The following is a 27,855-nucleotide window of genomic DNA, read 5'->3' on the forward strand; positions in this document are numbered from 1 at the left end:
CTGTTTTCCACTGGGGATTAAAGGCCATGAGGGAGAAAGGTAATTGGGGGAAAAAAGTAACAAGAATTGGTGTTCCTTGACTACGAACTATTTCAGTGATTGAAAATTATACCCCAGAGCACTTTGGAGTGGATAGACAAACTAAGTCAATCATGTTCCAACAGTTCACAGTGTACAGTCACTCCACTGCTTTGTTCAACCCATCCATGCTTGGCATTGAATAGGGCCAGAGGCTACCTGCATGCCAGCTGTTGATTGACAGGTGCAAAGCACAGGCTTGTTGAGCTGGAAAGTCATGGAGAATTCATGATGCGGCTGTTCTCCAGTGATGTACTGTTGAGAGCTTCAGAAACAAATGAGGGGTTTCAACCCAAGGCACCAGCACCAGTGGTTTTGACAAATCTTCCAAATCAGGCTGAATATGAGACAGAAAGCACGTACACACATTCACGTATCACAAAGGAAAACCACATACATGCAAATTCACTTCCCATTCTGTTTCACAAATACTTTTTTCTCAGCTTTGCGCTCTTCATGTGAAGCTTTTAACATGGTGAAATATCTCAAATTTCAATAATCTGGCATGCTTAGGGCTTTGTTGGTGTAGGGTAAATAGATTTTGCAGACTATTGGATATATTATGCAATATTCATACACTGACATTTTTAAATTCACTTTTCTTAGATGTTACACAATACTATAATTATTTCCAGTGAACCAGGCAAATTTTAACGGAGACTAAAAAGGACTGCGGGAGCACAGGAACCAGAGCTTAGGGAGTTGAAGGACTCTTGGGTTTGGGGGGGAATAGCTCCCTGAAAGTGGCTGCACAAGTAGATAGGTTGATGAAGAAGGCTTGTGGCTTTCGTGCCTTTATCGATCAAGGTATTGAGTGTAAGAGTAATGGAGATCATTTGCAGCTACAAAATTCCCTAAAAGTGGCATCACAGGTAGATAGGGTCGTAAAGAGAGCTTTTGGTACATTGGCCTTTGTAAATCAAAGTATTGAGTATAAGAGTTGGAATGTTATGGTGAGGTTGTATAAGGCATTGGGGAGCAATTTGGAGTATTGTGTGCAGTTTTGGTCATCAAATTACAGGAAAGATATTAATAAGGTTGAAAGAGTGCAGAGAAAGTTTACAAGAATGTTGCTGGGACTTGAGAAACAGAGTTACAGAGAAAGGTTGAATAGGTTAGGACTTTATTCCCTGGAGTGTAGAAGAATGAGGGGAGATTTGATAGAGGTATATAAAATTATGATGAGTATAGATAGAGTGAATGCAAGCAGGCTTTTGCCACTAAAGCTAGGGGAGAAAAAAACCAGAGGACATAGGTTAAGGGGGAAAAGTTTAAAGGAAATATTGGGGCATGGGGAGCTTCTTCATACAGAGTGGTGGGAGTATGGGATGAGCTGCCAGATGAAGTGGTAAATGTGGGCTCACTTTTAGGAAAAACTTGGACAGGTACATGGATGAGAGGTGTATGGAGGGGTAAGATCCAGATGCAGGTCAGCGGAACTAGGCAGAAAAATGGTTCAGCACAGCCAAGAAGGGCCTATAGGCCTGCTTCTGTGCTGTAATGTTCTATGGTACATAAGACTTTAAATTAGGCTGCACTTGAAGTGTCATGTACAATTCTGGTTGTCTGAGAGTTAGTGCCTCTTGAAAGATGTGGAAGTTTTGGAAAAAGTGTAGATGAAGTTTACCAGGATGCTGCCTGGATTAGAGGGTAAGAGCTAAAAGGAGATGGATAAACTTGGTCAGTTTTCTCTGGAGCAACAGAGGCTATGGGGATACCTAATGGAAGTTATAAAATTATGAGCGTCATAGACGGGACCGACAGAATAGTTTCCCCATTGTTGAAATGTCTTAACACTAGAGGGCATGCATTTAAGATGAGGGGGGAAAGTTTAAAGATGGTGTGCAGGGCAGTTTTTTTAAAAACCAACTAACAGAGAGTGGTACGTGCCTGGAACAGGGGTGATGTTTGGAGTAGATGTGCTAGCGGTATTTGAGGGTCTTAGTCTTACACATAAATATTCAGGGAATGGAAGGATAGGAGTCAGATGTAAATAAGTAAGATTTAGTCTAATTCAATATTGTGTTCCATGTTGACATCATGGACCAAAGGACCTGTTCTTGTGGTGGTACTACTATGTTCTATGAACAAGACAGTAGGAATCTGAGCCCAGCAGGGGTGCATGCATGGACGCTTGCTGAATGGTACTGGTCCATGGAATAAGAGGTTGGGAACCCCTGGAAGGGAAAGTGGGAACTTGACCCAAATGAGCTTAAAGAATGTGAATCTTGGCTCTGAAGTGTAAGGAAGAACAGAAACTGAGGCCCTGGCAAGTCCAAAGGTAGTGCAGCAACGTGCTAAATAATCAAGGATTTCTGAATGGCCATTTAGTGGATTATCCAGGTTTTATAGTATCAGACAAAAATCAACACATTGTGAAGCACCAAGACTAACAACTAAGGCATGATTAATAGATCTTAAGCAACAATACAGAGTAAAATATTGAACTAACTGGAAGCTTTGCTTTGGACGAGGATTGGACAGTTACCTGATGGACATCTTTTAAGTTCTAAAGCGAGTTAGAATAGACAATGGATTCTAGTTAATTGGGACTGCCGCTTATTTGGAACAACTCTTAAAGAACAAAAATTAATCAAGAAAATAGCTGGGATTCTCTTTATTTGGGACCCTATGCTGCTTAATTGGAGCAGGAGACTGTTGCCAAACAGGTTCAAACTAGTGATAGTCAGGTGCACTTATGTGGCTGATGGGCACAACACAATCAAGCAAGCAGTTTTAAAATAGTGTCAGTTGCATGTGTCTGCGTTCAAAAAGCTGTGATTTTTGTCACTGATAGTTAGCAAGAAATAAGCAGTAAGACAATTCAGAACTGTTTTGTTCATTGCAGTTTCAAACATTCTGGCATGGAGATGCTAGATATGTGCAAGAGTGAACATGAAACAATTTCACTACTATAACAAGTTAGAAACTGAAGAATTTGGAGATACTGACAATCATCTTGAATGCTACAATGAAAATGAAATTTTGGAGGATACAATCATTGAAAGCATTGGATTACGGCAGTCCATTATCTGCACTAGGTGCTGACACTGATTTTGTTCATTTACAGTCAAAAGAACGTGATGCAGATGAATTCCTCTATCAAAAAGTATTAAGATCTAATACAGTTTTATAGTGCTGCAGTAGTATTGGTAGTGTTCTAACTTATTCTGAATTTCATTTAATACATAACATTACTCAGTTTATCTTTTTTTAATACCTTAACTATTTCCATTAAACTTCAGCTAATTGGTGCAGCCACTTAAATGGGCCAAAATGTGTCTCAATAAACCAGAAACCACAGTACTTCTACATGTGAGATAAACATGCTTCCACATGCTGCCCAAAATGGATGGTTCCAGTTTCAGTTATTGTTGTCACATTGATGATCCACAGTAGTGTTCCAGATGACAATAACAAATTCCACAGCTCCCATTGCAGATGAATAAGTTTGATCAATGTAGTGTTAAGGTACATTAAGAGACAACATATTTATCCCTAGAGGTAGAAGTTTATTTATGGCAGCTCACAACTGTTGTTGTAAACGGAATGTCTGTTTGTGAGATTTGAACAGTATGCAAATCTCTAGTTTAATTGGATGACAAAATAAACTACAGGACAAGGAGAGAACAGCATGTTCCATTCTTTAACATGTATCCAATTGTGTTCCTGCCATTTAGAAAAATACAAAAGTGATAAATATATAATACACATTTAACAAGCAACTATATATCTAATCTTAAACTTGTGAGAAGCTCTGAAGAATTTGAAAAATGTTTTGGTGCTGCATCAACTTTCTGTCCTGTGTAGTGCTGGATTTGAGGGTTCTCTTACTCTGTTCAGCTGGCTTGAATTTTGGTTTCTGAAATCTCCACTAGAAACTAATCATGCAGAACCTTAGAACAGAGGTTCATCCTTAGACTTAGCTCACGTTCACTCCATCCATGCAAACCCCTGAAGATGTTTCCAATTTCAACCAAATCGCAGTCGCAAACTTCTATAGTGGTTCCCATCTCCCACTTGTGTGAGCTCAACTTGTTAGCTGAATAAAGACATTAGCTTTGCTTGAAACTGCTTATTAACTCAGTAGCTCAGGAAGTAAAAGCTTAATGTCTAAGCAGGAAAAGACCACGATTCTTTGTACTCCGCCATTCAAGATGTTCTCGGCTAATCATTGATATCAACACTGCTTCCTGCACCAACTCTACAACTTCACTTACCTAAATATTCAAAAATCTGCCTCTTTCCTAACTATAAGTGACTGAGACCTTAGGGACCACTTGGGGTGAGAATTCAAAAGATTCTTCTCATGTCTTCCCCAAATAGCTGGCCCTTTATTTTGAGACTGACCTTTGATTACAGACATCTCAACCAAGTGAAACACTGTTTCTGAATCTACTCTGTCTGGTCATGTATGAATGGAGGGCTATATGGGAGGAAAGGGCTAAATTGATCAGGGGTTAAAAGATTAACACAACATTATGGGCCAAAGGGCCTGTACTGTGCTGTAATTTTCTATGCTCTATGTACTCAATATGGGACGACATGGTAGCGTAATGGTTAGTGCAATGCTTTATAGCACAGCGACCCATGCTCAAATGCTGCCACTGCCTGTAAAAAGTTTGTACATTCTCCCCATAACCGCATGGGTTTCCCTCACGTAGTCCAAAGACATACCAGTTGGTAGGTAAAATGGGTGTTGTAAATTGTCCCATGATTAGGCCAGGATTAAATTCGGGGCTTACTGGCTGGCGTGGCTCGAAGGGCTGGTTTCGCACTGTATCTCAATCAATATTTGACCTGGCTGATTTGGTTGATTAAAGTTCAGTAGCTCCTGCTAAGGGTCACCACAGACAGGTATGATTCCCAATGTCTAGATCACCAATGACTCGATTGAAGACACAAACACAGCTACCATTGATACTGATTTTAATCATTTCATGTTTTGGACAATTTACTCTTATCAACAAAATTACAGCAAAATAACAGAATTGGAGCATTTTATGCAGGGAATTAATTTAAATATATCCGGTGCATATATTCAAGGGCAATTACATTTTCAAGGGTTGCAAGATACATAGTAGGAAGAAAGAGGGAAGCAACAGATGTTTTAAAAAATTATCCTCCAATGAATCTTGAAGAAGTATCTCGGCCTGAAGCGTCGACGATTTATCTATTTCCATAGATGCTGTCTGACTTGCTGAGTTCCTCCAGCATATTGTGTGTGTTACTCTCGATTTCCAACATCTGCAGGACCTCTTGTGTTAATCATTTAAATCAATGTGGTACTGACAAGCATTCATCTTCATTGCCAAAACATACCAGTGCATGTGCATCCAACAATTCTACTGAGAATGATTAAAATCTCAGAGAAAGGATGTAATAAATGGAATAATGAGTATATTTTGAGTTTGTGAATACATCCTAATCCAGAAATCTAACACCATCCTTTCCACAATCAAAGCTGAAATCAAAGGAAGCAACTCTGACCACTATTTAGTGCATTCCTGTGAACACTCTGGATATGTGAAGCAAAGGGGGATACAGTTGCTGAGTCCTCAAGAGAGTGGGGAATTAACTTCATTGATTGGTATCACACTGTACTTGAAGTCAGAGATTATCATACATACAAGCAATTATATGTCAGAAACACTTTTTTTTTGCAAAGTTCTTCTGTGTTCTTACTTTGACATCAAACCCTGATAATATCTTGTTAAAATCACAATTGGGAAGTATTAAGGTCAAACCGCTGAAGCTCCACATCCATCACTAGTGGAGTGCATGATACTGGGGACTGTTAAACACCACTTATTCTCATAAAATTTCACTTTGAAAAGTGAGTTATCCTCAGCTCTGTCACCACCAAGCCTATTGTGCAAAACAGGCAGAGACTTTTTTTGCACCTTCTCCTGACTGATGCAGTCATTCCCTTCTTTAAGGCTTTCAGTATAAGGCAACACCACTGCTAATCTGCAACAGCTAGGCTGCACAAGTGTATATTGAGATAAAATGGCAAGTTTCAATTCGCCTTATTCCAGTGGGGAAAAAAATTCATTTCATTCTTCAAAAGGATATCAAGTGTCAGAAATATAAATCAACAGAATAGCTGTAATAGAAGTTTTCATCATGTAGAAATCTGTCTTAGAGACTTGTGTAAAATGGCAATGTATCAATAGCTGTGCGCTGTATTCTGCTCCAAAAATTTAGTTTGGTTAAGTTCATTGGAACCAAATTTCAGAATCAGTGTCCAACAATCAACTGCTATCATATTACACCATTACAGAAGGCAATTGAATAATTTCCATTCCCCATCCTTCTACTGGCATTTAGCTCTTGGGGCTAAGATGATAATTAAATGTTTCTCCTAAATATTTTTAAAAATTATAACTTTTCATTTCAGTTTCCTCCATATCATTATGTTTGACACTTAAAAACACTTTCATCATTTTAAAGAACTCTGGAAGTTTCCACCTGTCTTTTAGGTAAGACATCCACACTGTTAAGACTCTCCTGACCTTTTAGCTCTGGGCTTTCTGACATTATTCTTGCAGATCTAATACATGACCAGGTGAGATCTCAAACTAGTTACCCAATTCCACTCGCTGACATCCAGCAGACGCTGTGTTTGTATCAGGGTATAATAAGTGATACTGAGCAAACCAAACATTTAACTAAAATCAAAGAATCAATTGCCTCAGCTTATGCACTTCTTACCTCCTGCACACTGATCATTAGAACCAGATGATGTTTCACATAGTTTTCAACCACAGATAAAAATTGCAGGAATTCTGAATGACAACCCAAACTATACAAAGGTACTCATTTAGGTACTGATTGTTTAGGGACTATTCAAGGACAGGTGACTGATTCTCCGACTGAAGAGGTGACATTTAGCATACTGTGAATAACATGCTTCAAGCAAGCGTCAAGCTTTCCAAGCAATTGGGCAACAGGTATAAACTATTTGGGCTATCTGACAAAGACACTTTTACAGCCAAAGTGAAGTCACAGAATCCAGTCCTGCTCTGTACTGAGCTGGCAGACTTCTGTGCAAAATTACTGCTCTAGCCATCTTCCTGCTCTCAGAGTAACAACAAAAAACCAGAAGTACACTTGCTGGGTCATGCTATTAATTTTCCCCATGAAGGCAGCGCAGTTGAATCAGCTCTGGCCGAGGAACAGCAATGGGGAGAAAGATGTGCAGATAGGGCACTGTCAAGTATAATTTTATTTTAACCATATATTTCTATGCTCTTTTTTAATCTTTTAAAGGGGCCAGTTTGAATTACAGTGCAGATAACTCACTTGTTCCATAAAGTGGTGATTTCCCTACTCAAGCCCCACAATGAGTCTTAAGAGAAATCTCTAAACCCTGGGCCAAGATTCTCAGTTAGGGATATCCAGGAACTGTCCTTACCACACATCCAATGCTTTTTCTTTGTACTCCCACTTGTTATCTCAGATTTACAATATTGGTAGTTGTCAGACTCCGTGGTGACTAGTGGTGTTCCACAGGGTTTGATGTTGGGACTGCTTCCTTTCACGTTAATCTGTCAAAGGTTTGGACGATGGAATTGACGGCTTTGTGTCCAAGTTTGCAGACGATATAAAGGAGCAGAGCAGGTAATATGGAGGAAGTAGGGATCTGGAGAAAGACTTAGATAGATTAGCAGAATGAGCAAAAAAGTGGCAGGTAGAATATTGTGCAGAGAAATGTATGTTAGAAGAAATACAAGCATAGACTATTTTCTAAACAGAGAGCAAATTCAGAAATCAGGTGCAAAGGGATTTGTGAGTCCTCACAGGACTCCCTAAAGGTTAACTTGCAGGTTGTGTTGCTGGCACAGACAGTAAATGCAATGTTAGTGTTCATTTTGAGAGGACTAGAAAATAAAAGCAAGGATTTAATGCTGAGGCTTCAAGGCATTGGTCAGACTGTATGGAGTACTGAGAGCAGTTTTGGGCCCCTTAATCAAAACAAAGATGTGCTGGCATTGGAGAGGGTCAAGAGGAAGTTTATGAGAATGATTCCAGGAATGAAAGGGTTAACATATGCAGAATGTTTGATAGCTCTGAGCTTCTACTCACTGGAGTTCAGAAGAATTGGTGGGGGGGTGGAATTTCATTGAAACTTATCAAATATTAAAAGAACTACATAAAGTGGACATGGGAGAGTCAAAGACCAGAGGCCACAGCCTGAGAATAAAAGGACATCCCTTTAGAACACAGATGAGGAGAAACTTCTTTAGCCAGGGAGGAGTAAATCTGTGGAATTAATGGCCAGATATGGCTGTGGAAGCCAAGTTATTGGGTATATTTAAAGGAGACATAGATAGGTTCTTGATTAGTAAGGCTGTCAAAGATTAAGGAGTGAAGGCAGAAGAATTGGGTTGAGAGAGATAATAAATCAGCCATGATGGAATGGTAGAGCAGACTTGATTGACCGAATGGCCTAATTTTGCTCCTATGTCTTATGGATTAGTTTAAGATGTATAAAGACATGAAAACTAGGTGGGTTACCACATCAGAACAAAACAAAGGATATTTTGGGGAGTCCAAAAAGCAGTTGCTCATTGACTTAGTTTCCAATTTTTGTTTGTTATTGGTTCAGACACAGCACTTATGGAGTTTTGCTTTTAGTTCATTACAGTAGCTCAACTGGAAAATAAAACCGATTTCCCAAGGTTTTAATCAGTTTACAGCCAGTTCACTTCTCAATATGAAACAGCCATAGTGGTGCAAAATAAATTAGCTAAAATAAAGAGAGAAAACACTGGAAATACTTCGCAGGTCACACAATACTTGTAAAGAGAGAAGTTAATTATTTCAGGTTGATAATTTTCCAGCAGAAGTGGAAAAAGATCAAAATGTTACATTGCAAGCAAATATAGAGATTCTAGAGGAAAGACATGCAAGTTCTCTTATATTGTTGAAGAGAATTCATAGGGATATTAAAACTATAGGAGTCATCAGCAAAGCTGCTGTATGATTAAGGTTATTATGGGTTTTAATACCATGTAGAGAATCAATGTTTGAAATGGAAGACATTTATACAAGCTATATCTAGGGTGGAGGATATAATGCAGGACAAGCAGAGAGAGTGCAAAACCAAGAGCGAGGAAGGCAAAGACAGTGAGATAGTTGGGTAACAAGAAAGGTAGGGGATTAAGAGATAGATGGATAAAGGCAAATGGATTGGAGTGCTCCAAAAGTTAAATTATGTAAGTGCAAACAAAATCACCCAAAATGATCTTATCCATTGTATAGTCTCACAGACTAATAGCAATGGCACTTGTTTGAGGCAACGGACAATATTTAAGATTGTGACATCACATTTACCATTTCATGGCCTGATGCTTTGCCCTACATTTTAGGAGAGGCAGTGTTGTACATAAAACACTGACCTTGTCCCATGACAAATATTAAGAATTTTTTTTGATATTGTTTCTCCAAGTGACAACAGTACTTAATTATATTGTACTTACCGTTGTCACGTTATTAATTCAAATCAAGCATTTTAAGGCCTGACCATGTTACCGAATTCTTCACAATCACAAGGTATGAAATGCAGACCAGAGATTAAAAAATAAATCCAAATATAGAGGCCTACAGTGATAAACCTCATATTTAAATGCCGTGTACTAACAGCACCTAGTCCATTCTTACTACTCCAGCAGCAAGAGCACAAGACCTTCATTGCTTAAAGAAAATAAACTTAAATCCTTTATAAATGGGTGGAAAGTGGTCTACATACACATTCAGTGTTAAACATTTCAGGGGAAATGTGCCAATTAACTGATAACAGAGTTCCATTTTCAGAGGCTTCAGTCCAACGGGCACATGGATGGCAGATACAAAAATTCACCTCAATGGATTAATGGCAGCCTATTTTGAATAAGAAAAGAGTTTCTGCGTTTCTTTAAGTGCAGGCACACAATGCTCACGGTACGGTATGCTTAGTCTCTCTCTGGCGCCATTTACTTGAGGAAAGCATCGGTGAACAGTCCGCAGAAAGAGTTGATTTTTTAAAAAAACTTTATGAGTAAGGTTGATCATATCGGCCTTTAATCATCATTCTTAATAATGGCCCGACCTAGTCAGGAAGGAAACAAATAATGAGCTTCAGCATATTGCCTAGGCAATTAGGAACTGATGTATTATCCAAAACTGATAATGTGACATGAAAGCACAAGCACACCCATGCAATCTCTTATAATTTCTGCATTCCATGTTGATTACTGATCTGTTTTCTGATCCTTAATACAGGTCACTGTTACAAAGGAATTGTTTTGCTGTGCAATTTGTTTCTTTATTACTGCTGTTCACATGTACAAATATCACTTCTAACTCTGGTCAGAGTGAGTCAAAGACTCTTGGTTCAAGTCCCACCTCAAGACCTAACAGCAAACTTTTTAGCAGACTCCTCAGAGTGCTGCACTTTCACAGGTGAGATCTTTAGACTGCAATTTTAAATCAAGGCTCAGTTTGTTATTATTGTTCCTCAGAAACTGTCACCTACTGCATTAATCTCAGGCAAATACAGCTCTTTGTTTTTTCAAGCAACACACACAAAATGCTGCAGAAACTCAGCAGGCCAAGCAGCATCTATGGAAAAAAGTAGTTGACGTTTCGGGCCAACACCCTTCGGCAGGACTACCCAAAACATTGACTGTACTTTTTTCCAGAGATGCTGACTGGCCTGGAGTTCCTCCAGCATTTTGTGTGTTGCTTGGATTTCCAGCATCTGCAGATTTTCTCTTTTGTTTTATTGCCTAGCTGAGAGATAGTTACTGACATTGTTTTTGTACTTCAAAAAACTTCAGTCAGTTGTGCATGACATAACTGAAGTTGTAGATCACAAGAATGGGTAAACCAGAAAGGAGTAACTGGGCAGCATTAGGGAAGTAACTAGAAAGCCTATCACAGAAGGACTTAGAGAAAAATACAATATACAACATTAGACTTTTAAAAAGGATTATTAGTCTGTTCAGAAATTAGTGGAGTCAAATCTTATTCCAATATTTGAGGAGGCAGTCTGACAGTCTTAATATAAAGATTAAAAAGGAGTGCCACATTTTGAAGATATCAGACTGGAACATGTGCCTGCTTCTTTGTGTGGAGGTAGAAGAAACCAAGGCACTACCAAGCTTTTCTGGTGTTGACATCAGCAGTCATCTTTCAAAGTCTACTGGCAACTACCTTTTCAGCAGCTCATGAGATCCAATATTCAAACTGACAGTGCACCTTGAGGCAGTTGCAAAATCTTTAAGATGTAAGAAAAAGGTCATATCAAAGCACCATCTCTTTAGGTTAAATTAAAGGACCTGGAAAGAGCTTAGAAGCAGTGGATCTCAAGCAATAACCACATGCAGCCGTGATTAATTTAACAGATGATATAGTTTTATTTGGTTTATTTTCCTAAAGCATGCATGTTGATATTTGAAAGTAGGAATGAGAAATACTATAGAAACCAGAATGTTTTGCATTATTGTCAGGTAACAAATATGAAGCATTTTATAAATTAATACAGAGAAAGCAAGATCTTTAACTGTAGGCAACTCTACATGATGAAAACTGCAAATGTGAAGCACTGTGGCAAAGAGGCTGAGAAGAGAATCATTCATAAGTGATAAAGCACATAAACTAGGGGCCAGATGAACCTGATTTCTATTAAATCAGATGTGAAGAATTATTTACTAAAAATCAATGGCTCAAGGAAATAAAATATTGTTGCTATCACAGAAATATTGTTTAAAGATGGGCAGGATTGGCAACTCAGCATTCCAGGATATATAATCTCCAGGCTTGGCCGCAGGGTGTAAGGTAAGGCAGAAGAGGGAGTGTAGAAGAAGTGGTGGCACTGTAATGTAAATTATGGAATCCATTACAACAGTAACAAGGGATAATATCCTAGAAGAGTCTGCAATTGAGGCTGTATGAATGAAGTTCAGAAACAAAAAAAGGGACAATCACTTTGCCAAAGTATACTATTGGCCTTTTGTGAGTCAGCAGATGAAGGAGCAAATATGTAGAAAAATCAGAGGTGTGAATAATACTATGGGATTTCAAATTCCCCAAAATTAACCGGGTAACTTTAATGTGATATGATTAGAAGGATGGAACTTTTAAAGTGTCCAGGAGAACTTTATGAAACAGAAAGGAAGGCTCAATATTTGAAACAGGTCATGTCAATAGTTGACTGGGAGCATCGACTAAGTGTCTACATCAGTCATTCAAAAGCATAACAATAAAAATGTTTTCTAATAAAGAATTCTAATAAAGGTGAAATGTGAATGGAGCAAATTCACAGAATCCTGGCTGCCAAGGAATGTTGAAGTAAAGGGGATTAGGTTCCTGATGGTCACTGTGAACATGGTGAGAGAGGGGTCTGTTTCTGTGCTGTATAACTCTGAAATGGGTTTGCTAGGGTTTAAAGTGCACTTTAAGTGAATTGTTAACATGTTAAAATTAATGTAGAGGTAATAAAAATACACATACAAAAACTGAAACTTATATTCTGCTTTACCTCCTGTGGCTCTCCCAGAGCTTCTCCCAGCATTTTTTCAATATTCCTCATAATTGCAACCTTCTGATGGGATTTCAATGGATATTCAATTCTCTTTGGAGTTGGTGCACCCTTAGATAAACAGATACATTCAGCACAATATGTACATTTGAAAATCTAATACACCTGCAAAGCATCTCAAGCCCCCTAAAGTTCAGACATTATACACTGACAGCATTTACATGGATTACCCAGGCAGAACATGGTTGAAAAATAGAAGAATTTTGCATCGCCTGCCTGAAGCATATACTCCTCAGTAATTTGTTAAGTGGTGAAAAACTGTTAACGAAATGACTGCTGAAAATTGTTTTAAATATAGGACAAAGGAGGCTTTATTTGTACTCTTCTAGAATGTACTAATAACGTATTTAACAAATTAATAATGCTTGTTTGTATAAATAGCTAAATGTAATAAAGTTGGTTGGTCTCCTTCGACACTTACCTTGTACCAGAAGTTGACAGTAATAGTGATTCCTCCATTTAGTAATGACTCAATATGATGCCACCTGAAATTAAATTTAAATAATCACTATGCAGCAAACACTACTATTGACCATCAGCTAATCTGCTAATGTACTTCTCTTCGATACTTGTTTAGGTCCCTGTTGAATGCTACAGTTGAATCTGCCTTCATGATTTCCTTTGTGGTGCATTCCAGGCGCAAATCACTTGCAGTATTTTCTTGTGTCGCTTCCGATCTTTTGCCAGTTGCCTCCATTCAAAGCCATCTTATTCCTGACTCTTCCACAGAAGAATACAGTTTATCTCCTCTGTACCCTACATAATTGTAAACTTCACTAATAAACTCAGAGTTATGTGATTAAGATGGAATCGGTGAGATTGTTCTCTATTCCAAGGAGAACAACTCCACTTTCTCCAGCCTGTTCACATAACTATCCCTCACCCCTGGAATCTTTTGGTAAACAACTTCATATTCACACTAAAACCTTTAGATCTTTTATAGAGTGTGGTAATCAATATTAAATATCAAATTAAATGTTCTAGTTATGATTAAATTTTATCAGGATCACAGTACTTGAACTCTCCGTAACTATTTATAAGGCCTAAAATCCTGTGTCTATTTTAAATCACTTTCTCCAATCTATCCCACCATTTTCAATGAACAAAGTGCATTTTCCCCAAAATCATACAGCACAGAAACAGACTCTTCAGTCCAAATTGCCTATGCTGGTCAAGATGTCCATCTAAGCTAATTCCATTTGCCCACATTTGACCCATACGTGTCTAAACCTTTCCTATCCATGTACCTGTCCACATCATTTAAATGTTGCTATTGTACCTGTCTCAACCACTTCCTAAATATTTCACACAGAGGGTGGTATATATATGGAAAGAGCACAGTCGACGTTTCAGGCCAAGACCCTTCAGCTCTACTCTTTTCCATAGATCTGCCTGACTTGCTGAGTTCCTCCAGCATTTTGTGTGTTGCTTGGATCTCCAGCATCTGCAGATTTTCTCTTGTTTGCCATTCCTCAGCCCACTTTCCCAGCTCATGAAGATCCCAGTCATTCACCGTCTACAATACTAGCTATTTTAATGTGATCTGCAAACTTACTAACCATGTGCTGCACACCTACATCCAAATCACTGATCTAGATAACAAACAACGAAGGTCCTCAACTGACCCCTGGGGAGAACCACAAGTCACAGCCTCCAGTCTATAAAATAACCTTCCACCATCACAATTTGCTTCCTATACTTGTCTATAGTTCCCAGTCCTTGCTTTGCAGCCATTCCTAAATAAAGACACAACATTAACCACCCTCCAGTCTCCTAGCACGTCAACAGTAGCACTAACATATCTATCTCAATCAGGACTCCCACAATTTCTTCTCCCTTCCCACATTGTTCTCAGATGTATCAGTTTAGATCCCACAGATTTAAATATTGTCATACATTTTCAGATAACCAGCACCTCCTTGACTGTAATGTGACATCCTAAAGATAGTCTCCATTAATTTTCCTTGAGTTTCCTAGTTATGTCTTTCGCCACAGTAAAATCAGAAGAGAAATATCAATGGACATTGTCAATTTCCTCTGGCTCCATATATAAATATTCACTTTGGTCTTTGGGAGGACACGATTCCCACCCGAGTTACTCTTACCCATAAAATCCCTTTGGATTCTCCTTAATGCCAAAATCATCTCATGTTCCCTTTTTGTTTTTCTATTTAAGTACACTCTTCGTTCCCTACACTGCTCGAAGGATTTAGTGCCCATGCTGTCTCCTTTTCCAGTTCTAGTCCCCTCTTTTACAGTTGTGTACTCTGGTTATATTTCTCTAATTTTTCCTCCCGAAATGTAATGACTTTTCCTTCCTCATCATTAAATTCTCACTTATTATACTCTCACAAATCCATCTATTTATTTCACCAATTTGTCCACACCCCTTGAAGTGTTGCTGTGTAACTTCCCCTATGTATAAATCCCAGGCAGCAACACAGCCAAGGCCAAGTCTGAAACATTACCCTGACTGACTTCGAAAGCCTGCCTTCATCAATAACAGAAGGCTGGTGATGGGAGATTCACTTCACTGCCTGTATTATCCAGTGACTGTCACCCTTCACAATCCATATTTGCCAAAATTTTGAGAGAAACCACACTTCTAATAAGAGGAGTCATTTGGATGGAATATATATAATTCCTATCACTCCTGAATATTTCCTAGTCCAAGGGAAAATGATCAAAACACCTATACAGGACCAACAGGGCATATCCCGAGAACCTAAAGAAATGGGTACACGTTACCATGCTATGAATATCACATATGAAAGTTTTAATGTGTAATTAACTCATGATGCGCTTTAGCTCACTTTGTTCCAGTCAGCAGTTGTAACCATTACCAGTGTTCAAACCAACCTTTTGTCCCGGTTATTTTTTATCTTAAATTGATGGGTACTTAAGAGATAAGAAAAATACTAATTACAAACCACGTTTATTTGTGAAAATCTTGGTGAAAATTAAAATACAGTTTTGGACCAAATGTTCCTGCACTGGTTTGTAATTGAAGTTATTTTTGACTCTTGCTTCACTTACCAGTACATGGGAATGTACAAAACATCTCCAGGCCCAACAACTGTTTCATATCCTACTACATTTCTAAAATTAGGAAATCTTTCATAATCTGGATTTTCAAAATCCACCTAGATAAAAGAAAAACATTTTAATCATCAATAAAATTACATTAACCTAAAACTACCACTGTCTTTATAGATAAAACTACCTGTCATTCTGACAGGAAAGGAACATTTCTGAGTTCATTACTTCAGACTCATCCAACCTAAACCATTTTCTGTACATTTCTGCTGTGTGGCAAGTCAGGAAATGACATGATTATCCCACAATAATTATTTTTGTCCACAGCTTACTTGTTTATTTCTTTTATCTGTTTCTCACTTTCATTTTTTGTCTCTTCTTTATGCTTGTATTTCCTCCAGTTCTCAGAGCAGCAAGGTAGGCTGTCAGTTCTGCTGCCTCAGTTTTTGAGAGTTTTTCTGATCTTCTGATACCCTTTTTTCTGCAGAACAAGCAGTCTGTGCAATTTATGTTCTGTTACTAACAATATGCCTTACGATGAATCAATTAGCACCATTTCCATTGACCAAAGGAAGGTTAAACTGCTAAACTCTGATCCAAAGTTTAAATGCTTTAGTATTTCTCTATCCATAGCTAGTATGTCAATATCAGTCCATAAAGAGAAGAGGAGCATCCAAGCTAAGCTTTCTGTCTCAATGCTGCAAATGGAAAACAGAGTGAAGGTTCAGAGATATAATATTAGCTCTCCTTGGCATCTCTCAAACTGTGATAAGCAAAACTGCATATGATCAGTGTCAATCACAGCCTGAGATAAGGTCACCTTTCATCTCAAATGCATCTAATGAAAGATCAAGTTGAAAACAAACCCTTTTCAAAGTATAAATTATTTATAGATACCATAACACAGGGCAAAATATTAAAATGTTTTTCCTAAAGGCTTTTTTTTTTGAAAAATTAATACTGGTTCAGTGGGTCACCTCCAGGTAAATAGTGCAAATTCAGTGTGATTAAAGGACTCCATACCTGGCTCTGTCTGTCGCAAGGATGATGGACCGGGTATGGATATAAACAATCAAACTGATCAGGTGGGAAGAGAATACAACGTTTATAACCCTTAATTTGTGCAAAGAAATTCTGTTGCTCATCATAGTGTGCTGGTGTAACATTTCCTGGAACAAGAAAAGAAAACAAACTATGCTATCGGAATTTAAACAAATAACAAAAATGGGAACAGAAATCAGCAGAACATTTAAAGCTTATTCCTTTTAATTCAAAGTTGGCTATTTTCATTTCACTAAGGATTTGAATTACTGAAAGAAAACAAGCAGTCAGAGACAAATTTACCTGTTTTAATTCAAAGAACATCTTTTGGACCATCACAGCTTCCTTGGTTAATTTCTGATGTTAATAACTCAGAAAATAACTAAGGCGTTCCCGTTCTTTCACATGATTAAACCAGTTTAAGTTTATCAATCCAAATAGACCTTTCAGTTATCTTATAGTGGTATTCAATGGATCCCACCTCTCCCTTAGTAACATATAATTAAATCTCATTCTTTCTCGATATATACAAATATATCCATATATAGATATAATATATCTATATTCATCTTGTATTCCACACCCACATTACCAAGGTTTATATATCAAAGATACAGCATAATCAGATCTCTTCAGTTCTTGAACAACCTGCACAACCCTAGTTACCAACTCAGTATAGTAACACCATGACCACTATGCACTAAAATGACTTTCAGCGGCCAAGATCTGTTAGGCAACGGATCTGGTATTACAAACTGGGATTAGGTTGAATAGTTTTTGTTCCATTGGCAGACATAAGGGTCTGGCTTCCAGTGCTATAAATTTTCCAGGAATCTAAATTCCTGATATCACATGCACATTTATTTTTTACTTGTTTACACCCCCTTACCCCAATTCTCACACTTCATTTTCCTGGACCTCTTTTCTGCTTTATATTAAACAAACTGATATGTACAACTGAAAGGTACATTTCTGCTTACTCCTCTGGAGTCTGGAAAGCCAGAATGTTCTCATCTTTCCTGTTACATTCCACTGACAAGCTTGTAGCACTTCTCTTAACAGTGCTTAAATATGTCCTTTGTGACTCTGTGAGTATGAACAACAGCAGGAAGGGCAGTGGACAGCTTCCAGACATATTTCTATTTGTGCTCCTTTGTTGTGGCCATCTGACAAATAAAGAAGCCATTTAGCTCACATTTCAGCCAAGTGCCCAAATGAGTTATTCGTCTAATTACATGTAATAACACAATACTTTTATTCACTAAATATTTAAAAGCAATCATGGATTCTTTCACTTTTAAAAAAAGGGAAATTCCATATTTTAACATTCTTACACAAATTCTCCCAATCTCTCCATTTATTCTTGGCTGATGATGGCTTTGAATAAAGTCATCAATCTCTATTGATTTGAATGAATAGATTCTCACAATCAACACCTCTTTCAGATTTTGGATTTACATTCTAGTCAACTTTAGTCATCGTGGAAATTTCACACAACACTATAATAAATTATATTTATTAGTCACTGGATGTAACTACTGTAACAGAAGTTTGCTTAGTCAATTGAAATTTTATTGTAAGCACTAAGAATCTCGTATGCAAAACAGCAAAAGGCACAACTCCAAAAGGATGATTGACCTCTGACCTTCCATTCCTACAAGAAGTAAATTGGATGTGAGCTGCCCCCAGTTCCGTTTTGTCTGTTGCTTGTTAATCCAATTCCAATTAAAACCCAGGAAATCCAAGACAATCTTCTTCCCTACGGTGTCATTCAATGTTTGTTGTAAATAATACCTGCAATGAAAAAAATGATTATATATTTAAAACCTGGTTCAAATACGAAAACTTCAGAGGAAAGTCATACAAGGGGACAAATACATTAAATAGTGGATATCTGGTGATGACTACTCTCTTACAGTAGATAGCAATCTATTGTTCTCACTCCCACCCAAGCATGAATATATAATTATTTATTCCTTTGTGTCTCTCTCTCTCTCCATAGACATAGTCTGACCTGTTCACAATCAGAATTATTATCACCATCTTATATAATGTGAAAATTGTTGTTCTGCAGCATCAATTCAATACAAAGACATAAAATTACTATCAATTACAAAAAGAATAAATAATAAAAAGAGGTAGTGGTTTGGGGTACATGGTCTGTTCAGAAATCTGAAGCTGGAGGGGAAGAAACAGTCCCTAAATCATTGAGTGTGCATCTTGAGGCTCATGTACATCCTCCCCGACAGTAGTAGTGAGAAGAGGACAGGTTCCAGATGGTGAGGGTCCTTAATGATAGATGCCACCTTCTGAAGGCAGTACATTTTAAAGGTGTCCTCAATGGTGGGGAGGCTTGTAACTGTGATGGAGCTGGAGTCTACAACACTCCGCAGCCTCTTGCGATTCTGTGCATTGAAACTAGGTGACCACTCAGAATATTCTCCACCTTTTCACTTTCACCACCATGGGCAGCACCTTTCTGTTTCCTTAGCACTTGTCTGTTTTTTTTTACAAGACCAAGTTACCAGCTCAATGGAAAGCATGCAAGGAACTGGGCGGATTTGAACTCAGGACCATTTGCTTCAAAGTCTAGTGCTACTGCCACTACACCACTAGCTAGCTACTCCGCACCATACATCTATAGAAATTTGCAAGAGTCTTTGATGACATACAAAATCTCCTCTATTAGTTTCTTCTGATTTTTTTTAATGGAATTACTACTGAATTTATTATTGAAGGTACTTTATGGCCTCTGGTTTTGATCCTATGTGGAAATATTTTTACCTCTGCTCTACTAACATCCTTTATAAATCTAAAGATTTCTAAATGTTAATCTTCATTACTTCCTTATTTTCAAACACTACTTGAAACCTCCATCTTGATTGAGTTTACATAGGCTGAGATTAAATTTTATTTGATTATGCTCCCATAAAGTCTTGGGATGTGTTACACAACAAAATAAGTAGGTAACCTAGCCTCTCAAGCCCTCCATGTGAACACAGCTGTATTAAATACATTATATACATGCAAATAGTTAGTGTAAGGTAAGAAAAGATTGAAAAAAGCCATGTAGAAATCTCGTAAATTTATGGAGGACTTCAGTTTATGTGTGATCTAATCAAGCTCCTGTACAGGAAAAGCCAAGGAACAGAATCATAGAAAAAAAATTACAACAAAAAAAGCATTTATATTTTTACCAAAAGTAATGAGGAAGTTAGATATGGTCCTTGTGGCTAAAGGGATCGGGGGTATGGAGAGAAAGCAGGTACAGAGTTCTGAGTTGGATGATCAGCCATGATCATACTGAATGGCGGTGCAGGCTTGAAGGGCCAAATGGCCTATTCTTGCACCCATTTTCTATGTTAATCTGAACAAAATCTGAGAAAGAAATATATTTAAGCAGAACTGTCAAGGGTTGTACAGTTTTCAGAAGGTCCAGAAAACTGACAACTGTGCATGGGATAATAAGTTGGTAAACTGCTACATTCAGTGTTGAACATGAATATATCATATCCCCACATTGTCCAGCAAATTTTGCAATTTAATCACCAATTCATATACACTCAGGGGCCACTTTATTAGGTATGCTTGCTCGGTAATGGAAATATCTAATCAGCCAATCCTGTGGCAGCAGCTCACTGCATAAAAGCGTGCAGACATGATCAAGAGGTCCAGTTGTTATTTAGACCAGACAACAGAATGGGAAATAAATGAGATCCAAATGACTTTGATTGTGGAATGATTGTTGGTGCCAGACAGGGTGGTCTGAGTATCTCAGAAACTGTGGCTTTCTTGAGATTTTCACACACTACGGTCTGTAGAGTTTACAGAGAACGGTGCAAGAAACATCGAATGAATGGCAGTTCTGTGGGTGAAAATGTCTTGTTAATGAGAGCAGTCAGAGGAGAATAGCCAGACTGATTCAAGCTGACAGCAAAGCAGTAGTAACTCAAATAACCACACATTACAACAGTAGTGTTCAGAAGAGCATCTCTGAATGCACAACATGTTGAACCTTGAGGTGGATGGACTACAGAAGGAGACCACACCAGGTTCTACTCTAGTACTTAATAAAATGATCACTGAGTGTATATATGCAAGTTCTTATTCTGGGAGACAAGAGACTGCAGATGCTGTATTCTGGAACAACAATCTGCAGGAGAAACTCAGCAGGTCGAGTAACATCTATGGGGTGGGGAAGGAAATGTAGACGTTTCAGGTCAAAACCCTGATTGAGGACAAAGAGCAGAAAGGGGAGATAGACTGTATAAAGAACAAAGTGGGAGCAGTGACACAGGAGCCAAAGGTAATAGGTGAACTGGTACACTGAGTGAAGAATGACAGACAGGTCAGCTAGGCCATGGGTTAAGTGGTGGAGATGGGAGGTGGACAGTTGATAGTAGATGGAGGCTGCACCCATTTGCCTTTCACCTCTCCTCTAATGATTCCCGTTGCTACAAAGGTTCAGAAAATTGCCGCCGAAGGTTCTGTCCTTGGGTCCTTCAGCATGCTATGATGCAGATGGGATGGTTTAAACACAACTCCAGCTAGCCTTAACTTTCTGCCCTTTTCTCCAGCAACAGCACCAACTTCATTGTTAAAGATAAGCACAAAATATTAATTTAGTACTTCAGCCACACCCTCTGCTTCAACTGGTGGATCTACTTCTTGCTCACTAAACAGTTCTATTTCTCCTGTTTATTATTTATATTAGATGAATTTTGGATTCCCTTTTACACCTATTGCCAGTCTTTTCTCATTCTCTTTCTTTTGCCAGAATTTTATTTGTCAATTCTTCTTTGAATTGTTTTATGATCAGCTTGTTCTCACAGTAATCAGTCTGTCATGTCCGTCTTTACTCTTTCTGCTGGGACATCAATTGCTCTATTTCCCCCTTGCCCCACCCATTAGAATTTATCTGAACCACTCTCCTCTTCAAAGGCTACCAATGTTCAATTAAAGGGTTTGGTCAATCTTTGAATCAATTTACAAAAAGATGATAATTATTAGCCTGAACCATTAATTCTCTTTCCTGGACTGGATCGCAATACACTGAAATTGGCTCTGCCCCAACTGACCATTTCAAGTTAAAACTGTCCACATCCTTTTTGATGACTATGCTAGATCTTAAGAGAATATAATTATTGTTCCCTAATTGTTCTCCCACTGTTATGACATTTCCCAGAATCAAGTCCAGAAATATTTCCTTCCTCATTGATCAAGAAATGTGTTGGTGGAATAAGTTTACGAAACACACAAAATTCTTCCCTTTCTGCCCCTTATGAAATTATGACCCTTATGTCCAGTAAAAAAAAAACCACTGCTGATGTTGCAGACTTGAAATAGCAAAAGAAAATACTGTAAGTACTCAGTAGGTCGGCAGCATCCATGGAGATAGAAGGAGAGAACATTCCAGACTGATAACATCAGGAGTGGAAACATTAGGAAGCAATTAAAAACTCTGGATTCTTTTACTTTGCTGAAAAGGGAACAGATGCAAAGAGAAATCAGAATGTCTGCAGGGATGAAGATCAAGAGAAAAATGAATGCAGACATCCTACCCTGCAAAAACTCATTTCAGGGAGGTAGCGCCACCCCCCCCCCCCCCCCCCAGGGTCAACCTCCAAGGGTGTATGTACACAGGACATTTGATTATGAAAGAACACAACAATTTATTTGATGACATATTGAAACTATTTACACACACACACACACACATATATTCCATGTTGAGCATTTTGTTGGCAGTCTCAATGCTAATAGCTAAATGCTAATGCAAATAGCTTTTCTATTTCTTTTGCAAACTTTCCTTGTACTGTGATGTGCCTTGCTTGGCAGATTTGAGCACTTTGACTAAGTCTCAACCTCATAAAATATGTACTTATATTATCATGGAGTCTTTTTATAATTCTATTACAACTTTAAGCAAGTCTACAGGGAGTTTGGCCTCATCACGTAGGACAATAGAGTAGCTCCTTCGCAGCTAGCCAGCAAGTTTAAATAACGTTAGCTATGCTAATGAACGAATGACACCTGTTAAACTCACCTCAACATGTCTTTTACAGTCATTTAATCCACCACGGGCAATAGAAAAGTCACTATTGCAAACAGTGCAGCGAACAACACTGTCATTATTTTTGACCCCTATTAGGCAGGGGTACACTTTAGTGTAGTCTGGGGTGAAGTACGTTTTATATTCTCTTTTTTTGGAACACTCTGCCATGGTGCTGCAGGACACTAAAATGAACTGATGGACAATGAAAGAGAGAGAGGTCGACTGTAAAGCCCATCCACAGAGAAAACTGATAGGTCTACTTAGCACAAAGAGAGGCCAATCAGGATGCTCTCTGTCATTCTCTCGTTACGTCTGTAACTCGCTCTGTCTCTCTCTTTTTCCCTCTCACTTGCTCGCTCTCAAAAAAAAAATCGATTTCCAGGATATTGTATATAATTTGCGGGCGTCAGGAAGACAATAACATGCGGGAGATTCCCGGAACTTCCGGGAGAGGTGGGATGTCTGTGAATGACACAGATTGTTTTAACTGCAAAGAGATAAAGCAGTTAGTTGAAAACAGCTAAGATTTTTTGGACAGGATATAAATTGAGAACAGAAGAGAAACAAAATTAAACATGCTGGAACTGCAAGGACACATGAGCTTCTGGAAATCTTAAATAAAAGAGATTACTGAGATGGACTTCTAGCTTCAGCAGTTTTATGATTTCTAATACAGTCCTGAGAAATAGATCCTCCCCGGGTTACAATACCTGACTTATGTACAAAGGGTGTTTGGGGACCAGAAGTATGTATCTGCTAGCTGCTGTAGGACTGTTGGTTTCTTCTGCCATGTGGGAAAAATAGTTCATTTGAATGTTCAAGTTAAACACCCTACTTTAATTACACAGTCTTTAGTTGGCCCATGCTTACATATTTAAATATTTTGCTGGTGGCCACATTTCTGATTTGCAAACTGTTCTCATTAACAGCATGCTCTTACAGCCCCAGCAGGATCTCTACATCTGTTTTTATTTCTCCACAGATGCAGCCTGATATGTAGTGTCTTCCCAGCAGTCTATTTTATTTCAGATTTTCAGCAACAGCTTTGTTCTGTATCTCAGATCCAGCATGATTCTGTTTTACTTCTCTCTACTATTCTCCCGCCATTTTTCACCTCATCCAAATGGACTAGTTGCCACTAACTTTTGTGACCCTTTCTTGATGAAAGCTGGCTTGGTAACAGGAGACAGAGCGTGATGTTGGAAAGCTTTTGTGAACAAAGGCCTGCGACTAGTGAAAATACTATAGGGATTGGTGTGGAGACAGTGCTGTTTGTTAAACACATTAACAGTTTGGACACAAATCTATAAGTTATGATAAGTTTGAAAGGGACATAAAAATTAATGACATTATTGATAGCGAGGAGGGCAGACAGGTTACAGAACAACAATGATTAGCTGATAATAAGGGAAAATTAATAATATATTGAATTTAATCCCATCAAGGGTGAAGTGATATATTTTGTGAGGTCTAATAAGGTAGGGGACACACCATGAACGTTAGGGCCCTGATTATTGAAGAACAGAGTGATCTTGGACCACAAATGCATATATTCCTAATGATGGCAGCATAGGCAGGTAATGTAATAAGAAGGTATACAGGATTTGGGCATTCATTATCCAGGGCTCAGAAAAGAAGAACATGACGGTCATGTTAAAGCTTTGGTTAGGCCACAGCTGTAGACTGCATTCAATTCTTCACACTACTCTCCAATTATGTGCCATTTTCTATACTTTGAAGTGCTTGCCACTGGGAATAATCTTGAGATCATCACCTTCTTTAACTCTTTCTTACTTTTTAAAGTCTGCCTGCAGGACCTAGTCCTTTTTGCCATCTACATTGTCGTACCACAACTTCTGGATCAATTCCTTTCATCCACAGACTGCTCTGCACCATCCTGGCAAAGCTTGTTACCCTAACAGGGAGGGAACCCGCTTTGCAGAACTATTTTTGACAACGGAAGGAACACCTGGCTGCCCATCATCTATGAAATTCTCCCAAATGTATTTATTCTTCCTGCTTATGTAGTCTGTGCAGTACGGTACCACGTTATGGATTGTACTCTGAACTGTCACTTGTTGGGAGACTCAAGGTGGTGTCATGGTGAAGGCTAGTCCCATCAGACATAGTTTTTCAGAGAAGATGCAACAAAACAACAATCAGAAAGCCACATTTACCATTCACTTATTAATATGTTTCTAGTGCAACTGAAGAAATTAACTTTTAACTGCAAGGTAACTATTTCATTGTCAGTAAATATGTGCAACACCGAGTAGGAATTCGTTCGTAATGCATTTACTTATGTCACTATACATCACATTTCATTTCAACCTTCCCAACATTGAATCAGTATCAACCACATTCACAGCTATTATCACATCAGGGTGTTTAAATTTGGCTGGCGAGCAAGGTCATGGTAATGTTCTCATCACAGAAATTCGATACAAATCCAATGAAGGCAAAAGGACATCATCTCTTTAATGAACAAATTGGGTACCATATTTCCTATAACACTGGCTGCAAAGCATTTGAGGTGTGAGGTATTGGAGTATAAAAGTATAAATTTTGCTGTGTAACCAAAACTATGAAGTCAGTTTTGAAACTTGCTATTTACTATGCATGTACCCAATTTAGTAGGAGAATGAAATCTTAAGAATGTAGAGGACAATGGTGTGTTAATGAGAAGTAGTTAAAGAGATGTAGATTAGAACATAATTAAGTCACATAATCCTAGGACTACTATTTGCCAATTTAGTAGGAGAATGAAATCTTAAGAATGTAGAAGACAATGGTGTGTTAATGAGAGGTAGCTAAAGAGATGTAGATTAGAACATGATTAAATCAATGGGACATGTGTGGTACGTGTGAAACTGGACCAGGAGATTGATATAAAAAATGCTGTGTCCATAGATCGGTGGGCAATCAGCGACTAGCTCAATGACCGTCTCAGCTTTGATTTGCAAATTAAAGTTTAACAGCTTCTTGAAGAATCTTCTGCGTCTCTTGGTCATTTCTGGGGCACAAGAAACCACGACAGAGGTCACAAAATAATAAATTCAGTTCAAGTTCTTTCTATCATCTTTGATGTAAAATCATTCTGTGCATTAAAGCACATCAGGTGCAAAAAAAAAGTTATGTAGTTTGGTTTTACCTTGGATCACCTTGCTTGATTTTACCCAGTGTTTCCACAAACTCATTGAATTTCATTTCTTCTCGCCTTGACTTTGGCTTGAAATCCCTGAAGTTAGCCATTTTCTTTTCATCGTAGTACAAGAACCTGTGTGTACTGGCAACATAAACAGAAAAGTCCCCATCTCCAATATTCTCCTGTAGGTAATCCAAGTCCCATTTCAGGGCTGGGTAAACCAAGTCAGTATCTGTCAGCACCACTGGTTCCTAAAATGGAAATAGAGAAACAGAATTAACATACATAAGTTACATATGAAATTGGGCAATATTAATTCTCTTCCAAATACTGCAAAATTAGTGCATGAACTTACATAATAAACAGATTCTCTGTTCCCTGCTTTTTTCCCCCTCACTCAGGGCGGTTTTTTACATTTCTGTTTTCCAAACTGCTGGAACTTTTCCAGAACCTAAGTAATTTTGGAAAATCATAAATCAAAGCAGCCACCTATCTGAGAACTGAAGGACTCAGATGATTGGTGGTGTTAGTCTTTTGTTTGTTTGTCCAGTAATACCTCTCCAATGACACCAATTATTTTACATTCATGCTGTTTCAAAGGTCCAATTTAATGTCAGAGAAAAGTATACAATACACACCCTGAAATGTTCTTTTCTTCCCAAACATCCACGAAACAGAGAAGTGCCCCAAAGAATGAACGACAGATATACGCAAGAACCCCAAAGTCCCCCCCAAGCTCCCCTCCCTCCCGTGCGCAAGTGATAGTGAACAACAATCCACCCTCCCCCCCCCCCCACCGGCAAAGAAGCAGATATTGGCACCATCACCAAGCAGTAGCAAAGACACAGACTTGCAGTTACCCCAAAGACTTTGTGTTACACCTGGCATTTGACGTACCACAGATTCTCTCCCGCCTTAATAAGCGAGAAAAAGGTGTCTCCATTTTCCCAGTGAGCGGGGAGACATAACAATCAACTCACTGGTTTACAATGTTAAAAGTTCATTAAGTCATTTTTTTTTAGCTCTATGCCTGAAGATCACAAAGATCTCGTGTCTTCGGCTGTTTTTGACTATTTTTATTTATTTAGTGTGAAGTAGGCCCTTCTGGCCGTTTGAACCATGTTACCCCAGCAACACCTGACAGACTCAATTAATCCTAACCTAATCCTCGGACAATTTACAATGACCAATTAACCTATCCTGTATGTCTTGGGACTGTGGGAGGAAACTGGACTCAGAAAAAACCTGCGCATTCCACAGAGAGGACATACAGACACTCCTCAGAGAATGGCGCTGGAATTGAACTCCAGAACCGGAACACTGAGCTGTAATAGCATCGCACTAACTGCTACACTACCATGGCCCCCCACATTTACCCACAATTATCAGTACTGTGTGCTCTCTGTCATGAAGATTAGAACTAAAGATTTGTTTCAAATAGTGCCACAATTAAATTAATGGGCTTGTAATCCGGTGAACTGTACGAACAACCAAAAGACGAATGTCAAAATCCATGGCAAGTTGTGGAATCTGAATTCAAGTAATTAAACAGCTGCTGAGTGCTGGTGACCACAAAAGTCACTGGACTGGTATAAAAATGACTTACTTGGTAATGACTTTCATAGGAAAAACACAAAATCCTTACCCTTCTACCACACAAGTGACTCTAGATAACAGTAATGGAGATAATTGTCAAATGCCATCCATGATAGAAAAGGACTTAAATTTCACAGAAATTCTTTGTTAAAATGGGACCAGATAAAACCAGTCAGAGCACTGGGTACTGAATTTGGAAATGTAGTTCCAAATGAACTCCTCCACTTGCACAGTGGTGAAGAGAGCACAGGGAACAATGCGAACGACAGAGTCCAGGTCCGGTTAGGGCTTGTTTCATGAGAATTTGAGTTAAAGCAG

At 38.5% G+C, this 27,855-nt stretch overlaps 1 protein-coding gene across 1 annotated transcript in view; it reads right to left on the reverse strand.

Moving 5' to 3' along the window:
* Window positions 1-4,990: 4,990 nt before the first annotated feature.
* hif1an (hypoxia inducible factor 1 subunit alpha inhibitor) overlaps window positions 4,991-27,855 on the reverse strand; it is a 42,628-nt gene continuing 19,763 nt past the window's right edge. Inside the window, exons 2-8 of the mRNA XM_059946342.1 lie at window positions 25,948-26,192; window positions 18,387-18,535; window positions 16,724-16,869; window positions 15,701-15,807; window positions 13,086-13,149; window positions 12,605-12,715; window positions 4,991-10,171 (exon numbers count right to left, since the gene is read on the reverse strand). Coding sequence (XP_059802325.1) covers window positions 10,115-10,171; window positions 12,605-12,715; window positions 13,086-13,149; window positions 15,701-15,807; window positions 16,724-16,869; window positions 18,387-18,535; window positions 25,948-26,192 — 879 coding nt within the window. The 3' untranslated portion in view covers window positions 4,991-10,114. The remainder of the gene's footprint in view (window positions 10,172-12,604; window positions 12,716-13,085; window positions 13,150-15,700; window positions 15,808-16,723; window positions 16,870-18,386; window positions 18,536-25,947; window positions 26,193-27,855) is intronic.

The sequence above is a fragment of the Hypanus sabinus genome, chromosome 21, assembly GCF_030144855.1.
Source record: "Hypanus sabinus isolate sHypSab1 chromosome 21, sHypSab1.hap1, whole genome shotgun sequence".
Classification (NCBI taxonomy): Eukaryota; Metazoa; Chordata; class Chondrichthyes; order Myliobatiformes; family Dasyatidae; genus Hypanus; species Hypanus sabinus.